The sequence below is a fragment of the Cavia porcellus genome, unplaced genomic scaffold (genome assembly GCF_034190915.1).
Source record: "Cavia porcellus strain 051 isolate PalLab524CR breed Dunkin Hartley unplaced genomic scaffold, mCavPor4.1 scaffold_1, whole genome shotgun sequence".
NCBI lineage: Eukaryota > Metazoa > Chordata > Mammalia > Rodentia > Caviidae > Cavia > Cavia porcellus.
The window spans coordinates 191,908,275-191,914,274 of NW_026947484.1; the positions used below are offsets into that span (position 1 = coordinate 191,908,275).

General features: G+C 36.5%; 1 protein-coding gene across 11 annotated transcripts in view; it reads left to right on the top strand.

The window, feature by feature from the left end:
• Rnf38 (ring finger protein 38) overlaps positions 1-5,733 on the top strand; it is a 157,724-nt gene extending 151,991 nt beyond the window's left edge. For all 11 annotated transcript variants that reach the window (XM_063225339.1, XM_063225340.1, XM_063225341.1 and 8 more), the window contains 2 exons: positions 109-208; positions 2,342-5,733. In XM_063225339.1, coding sequence (XP_063081409.1) covers positions 109-208; positions 2,342-2,404 — 163 coding nt within the window. In that variant the 3' untranslated portion in view covers positions 2,405-5,733. The remainder of the gene's footprint in view (positions 1-108; positions 209-2,341) is intronic.
• The last annotated feature ends 267 nt before the right edge of the window (positions 5,734-6,000 follow it).

A 6,000-nucleotide genomic window follows, 5' to 3' on the forward strand; every position in this document is an offset into this window, starting at 1 on the left:
GTTTTTTGTATTCTTAGCAGCATGTACAAAGGTATTTTTGCCAACACTTGTTACCATCTGTCTTTAATATAGCCAGTCTTAGTTAAATGATATTTTTGCTTTTTTCAGGTGTGTGGTATGCATGTGTGATTTTGAGTCAAGGCAGCTACTTAGAGTCCTACCTTGTAACCATGAGTTCCATGCCAAGTGTGTTGACAAGTGGCTTAAGGTAATGTATGTCTGTTTCTATTCTGTCATTAAAGTAAGTTTATGGTTTAGTGGAGCAGGTGAGTACAAGAGACCTAAAACACAGCTTTCTAGACTATTCTGTCTTCAGATGAAAAGATCAGTAAAAATTAACTGCCAGGACTAGGGATATACCTCAGTGGTAGAACATGTTTTTAGGAAGCATGAGTCCCCGTCACCAAAAACAAAGAAACAAAAAAGACTGTAGTTGTGGCAAGAATAAGCATGTAAATCTTAAAAACAGGTTTGTCTTTATAATTGGTGTGTCCTGATGTCCTCATGGTGCATAGGGACAAGACTTGAACTTCTAAACTACACCACTGTTTCCTTTGTGAGTTTAAAAGGAGACTTCACTAGGATTCCTTTGCCAGAGATTTGCACAGAAGTGAACTGCTTTAGTTTTCCTCTGTATATTTATTTTTTAAAGGTCCAACAATTATAAATTGATGCGATCAATTAACATCAATGACTACATCAGGATGAAATTAATACATAAAAAAGATACAATGAAAGAATTTAAATGGTCAACTTTGTTATTTTTAAAAACAGTATTCTGGGGGCTGGGGATTTAGCTCAGTGGCATAAGCGCCTGCTTTGCAAGCAGGGAGTCGTGAGTTCGATCCCTGGTACGGGGGGGGGGGGCAGTATTCTGATTTAGAGATGATACTTACATAACTTCATAGTTTGGTGAAAAGATACATAAGGAAAGAATTTACTAGAAAAAGAAAATTACATTTTAAAGGTGCAAACTCTGTGATAAAGCAGAACATGTTCTCCCAATAAAGCAATAGCTAGATAGTGTGACTAAGAAATTTTGTGAGTAAGCACATTTCAGAGGGGCCCAGCATAGTCCAAACTGAACGCTGAAGACAGAGACTTTACAAAAAAAGAAAGCATTATAGACATTTTAGTAAAGCCTTGACATGTGAACAGAGAATGATCAGAAAACTACTTTTTTCCATATGGCTGATAGCTGGCATCTGAGGAAGAGCGGCTAAAGAAGAGGATTCAAAATTGTAGCCAGAGACTTTTGGGAAGTCCTCCTGAAGTGCAAAGGAGTTTGGACTTGATCCTGAAAGCAGTAGGGAAGGACATAGTTAAGGCTGTATTTTAGAAAGATCACTATCTGCTATTTGGGGGGTGGAAGTAGGAGTAATTTCTGAGATAGGGATATGGAGTAAGGATGAGGTAAACCAGTCAGAGCGGTTCAAGTTCTGTAGCTACCCAGCTGGAGGGCTGCACACGTTCTCCAGTTGTGCCTGTGCACTTTCCAGTCAGCCAGATGAGGCAGGCTGCTGGCTGTGTGAGTTTGATAGGCTGGGGTATTACATACTAAACTGTGACTCTGTGAAGGCTTCAGTATAAAAGATAAAGATATATTGGCAACTAGATGAAAAAGGGCTGTGAGAGCCATTAAAACACACAAATGAGAATATTTGGTGAGAAATGTGTTACAAGAAGTAACAGGACAAGTTAAGTGATGTTTATGTTTCTGGCTTTAGCAGCTTGGCAAATATTATCATTTGTTGAAATAGAAAAGGAATGGGTATAAGGAACCAAAGCAGGAGTGAGTTAGAACCATGAGTAAGGTAAAATCTCCTGTATTATAATGAGGCTTTCCTAAGTACTGCTAAATACAGTATAACCTCATTCCATTAAGAATAGCCAGAAGTCATATGTGTAGGCCTTGGGTTCAGTCACAGCACTGCATGGGGAAAAAGGACAGGGAGAGGTTTTACTTTTAAGTCAGTTTCTAAATTTATCTGAACCTGGGATGGGTAATTGTTTTATATGTTTGAGTCGACCTTATTAAAGTCATTTTTGGGCTACCAAATCTTTGAGGTTTGTGGTAATTTTTAAAAATATGATTGTTTTATAACTCTTTAAAGGGACAAAAAATATAAAAACTATTTCGTTTGGTTTGGTCTGGTTTTTTTGAGGCAGGGTCTCATTATGTAGTTGAAGTTTGTGTTAAAGTCATTTTATAGCCCTGGCTGGCCTCAGCTTCTTGAGTGCTTGCATTACAGACATGCACCACTACACCTGGCCCTCCATTTTCTTAATGTATTTCATTGTATAAACTACATCTGAACAGATTGCCTCTTTTCTTTTTCAGGCAAACCGTACCTGCCCAATTTGCCGAGCAGATGCTTCAGAAGTGCATCGAGATTCAGAGTGACCAACCTTAGAGCACAAATTGAGTTTGGGTGTTCCTCATCACATGTATATACAGACTATCCATTGAACTTAATCTGTGTGGCTTCCAGCCTTCCCTTTACCAAAAGGGTCATTGGACCTTTCTTTGCACTGTGTGACTTAATCAACTATAAAAGCTTACAATTAGTCTTCACAATTATGGGATTGTTATACTAACTGTGTGATTGGAACTCCAAAGACTTTTTCTTTAGCTTAATTTGTGTGTGCACTAACATTCCCTGGTTTTTGTGTGATCATTCCGAGTGTTGCTGCAAGATTACAGTGGACGTGATCTTTTAGCATGTGCTTTTATAAAAAGTGGTAGCTCCAGATGATATAGCAATCTACCTTATATAGAGCCTTCAGAAACTGTGAGTGGGAATGAATGCAATGAATGACTGTGGGTGATAAATGTATCTATGTATGTGAGAGTGTGCAACTACTTGTGTGAGGGCATGGTAGCTAATGTGTGTATGAGATCATATATACCAGCATGTACCAAGAATGTGTGTGTAGTTTTAATTAATGCTGCAATGTATAATCTGGTGTGTTATTTAAACAGCACTAGTACTGTACACTGGTTTTTCCCCTTGTGTTTGCTGTTGCACACTGACTGCTAAGGGTGCATCAATTGTAAGCATTGAATACTCCATCCCCTTCCCTCCCAATGAATGGAATGAGAAAAGCCTTCTTTTTTTGCTTCAGGCAGCTGTCACCTTCTCTTCCTTGGTGATCCTTAAATAGGTCACCCAAGAAAAATAGTGTAACAGAAACTCACTCCATGAACCTTTCTTTTATGAAAAGGAAAATTTTAAATCTCCAACTTGCTGTTTCCAAAATGAAGGTGCAATATCATACATAATCATTTAGCAATATTAGCATTTCAATCAATGATTTGAATGTTGATACTTTTTTCCTTTACATTTCCAGTAAGCTTCTTACAGAAAGAACCTGTGATTTTTTTTTTAAACGTTTAGATTTGTAGTCTATCTGAAGATATTTGAATAATATATTTCTGAGAAATACCACTGGCCCCATGAAATCTTACCTCCTTAACCTCTACCAGAACTAACTCAGCTCAGTTTCTGATATGTGTTCTTCAGGCTTCTGTAGGAAACTAAATTGTTTTAAGAACATTGTATTTCTGTTTCTGTTAATTCATTTGCCAAAGTTCAATGCAGAAAGTTGTTTAGTTCTTTCATCAGTAAATGTGCTTCTCCTTGAAACTCATGTTTCAAGATCAAGTGCTGTGACAGTTTGTGTTCCTTAGACCTGATTTGCTTTGATGTCTTGCTGCTTTTCCTTTATAGTTTTTGTTTGAATGAGAAAAGTTTAAGAGTTCAGAATACTTGCAGTATAAATGAAAATTTGATTTTTGTATGAAAAAATAATGCTGTCAAACAGGAATTGACCTTCATTTAGTTGATCTAAAGTAATACATAAACATGGTGTTTTAAAATAGGTTCATTGTGTATAATTCAGATTGTTCAGTCACTTTTTTTCCCACAACATTTAGATCCCTTTCTCATTCTTTCAGTGTGTTCAGCATTGTCCTTTTCTCCTGTAGCTGATGTCATTACTTCGTTTACAATAGTACGTGCTGCATTTCCCAGTCAACTCTGATAACTTGCTGCCAGCCTCACTTGGTTCTCAGTTGGCTCTGAGTCAGTTTTCTACTCAGATAGTGTTAACTACTTGTTCCCTGCCATGCTGCTTGCCCTCCCTTGAATCTAGAAGTTCATCATAGCCCAGAGTTCAGTAAGTCAATTCACACAGAAGCACAATTTCGTCCTCTTTACACTGTTGCCTCTATCTAATTACACAAATAGGATTTTACATTCTTTCTCTTTACCCCTAAATTCATCACAGAAATATACCTAAACAGTGGTAAAATGCACATATTATTTTTAAATCCTTACAGTCCCCTTCCTGTTTCTGTTGAACAAGAGTGTGTTGAAGACCAAAATTACTGGCATATAATAATCAGCTACATACAGATCACATATAGTTTAATCTTTATTTTTTAATTAAAATCATGTTTAAAATGGCAAAAGCCTATCTTATATATAGACTTTTATATAGCTGCAAAAAATTTATATCTGTACAGATCTAATGTAACACTACTACACTCAGTATTCATTTTATTGAAGCATGCAAGTAAAGCACTTTTTCTAATTTATAGAGATACCTAATTAACAAGGCACATTGTACTAATGACTAGGAAAAGTAACTTTTTCTTCCCTTCTTACTATAAATTCTTGTCATAATGTCCCTTTTCCAGTAAATTTTTGAGAGGCAGTCAGCAATTTAGGAGGCAGCAGGGTCTGTTTCAGTAAAATCCAGAGTTTAATTATTGCGCTGTTAATACTGATCTCTCTTTGGGAATGTCTTATCTTTGCATGGGGCTCTTAACTGATGTGTCCAGGCTTGTTTACTAAGTGGTTAGTGTTTGTTATGACCACATACGCATGTGTTCTGACCAGTGCAGACTGGCCACAGTGAGCACTGTGTGGCTGGCAGGTGAGAAGAACAGTGGATTCATGCCCAGCTATTGTCACCCCTGGTGATGCACCAGGTTGCAGGCAGATATAGGTTTGTTGCCTTTGTCTTTCTTCCTCCTAAAACAATGTTGGCTTTACCATCGTAACTCAGCTGTGGGGTTTTCGTAATTTAGATTTTTTTGTGGGTTTTTGGTTTTGGACAGGAATTGTCAGATTTCATATTTTTAACTCCCACTCCCACAAAACAACTCAAGGCCTCCAAATATCAAGACCCCATGTTAGGATTTTCTGTCCTGATTTTTTTTTTTTTTTTTGAGCAAAAGCTGGAAAATGTGAAAGCATATTTAGATTTTATACATACTCTGAAAACTGATTTGTTAAGATTCTTAAATTTGGGCCTCTTGTAATAATTTTGCGATCTACCAACTTACGAAAATATTTTTCACAGATACCTTTAGGCCTTCATTAGAGAGCTATTTCCTCCCTGTTGGTACATTTGGTTACCTCATTTTGCTATTTGTTTCAGATTCTGAAAGCTCACAGGGGTGTTTGTTGGAATCATTTGCTGAGTCAGTTCCTCAAATCATATTCCATTGTATCAGTTAACATATAGTTTTAAATGTATGTATTATAAATATCTGTAACCAAATCATTTGAAGGCTTGATAAATTTTTAACAAAGTTTGTACATTTTTTATGAAAGTTACTAGTAATGCTTTACTAAGTAGTGCAATGAATTTTTATTTTTAATCCCTGTGCCCAATTTTGGAGTTGAGGGTTGTTGGTAATAAATGTATGATGTACACTTAAAATACTTGTTGTGTTTTGCATTACTGTGTTAGGAAGGGTTAGGTTGTATGCAAAGGGGTATGTGGTAGGTAGGATTCCAGCAGAGAAAGCTAAGTTGACCTGCTAGCTGCGGGATCTAATTTTTTTTTAAAGAGAATAAAACAAAATAATAAAGATTTGCAAGTGATACAGGTCTTCAAAACAAGACAACAAGAAATCAATAGTCTTGTTTTCTTTCAGAATACCTGTCCATGTGATCATACAGAATAAAATCAAATCAAAAGAATGAA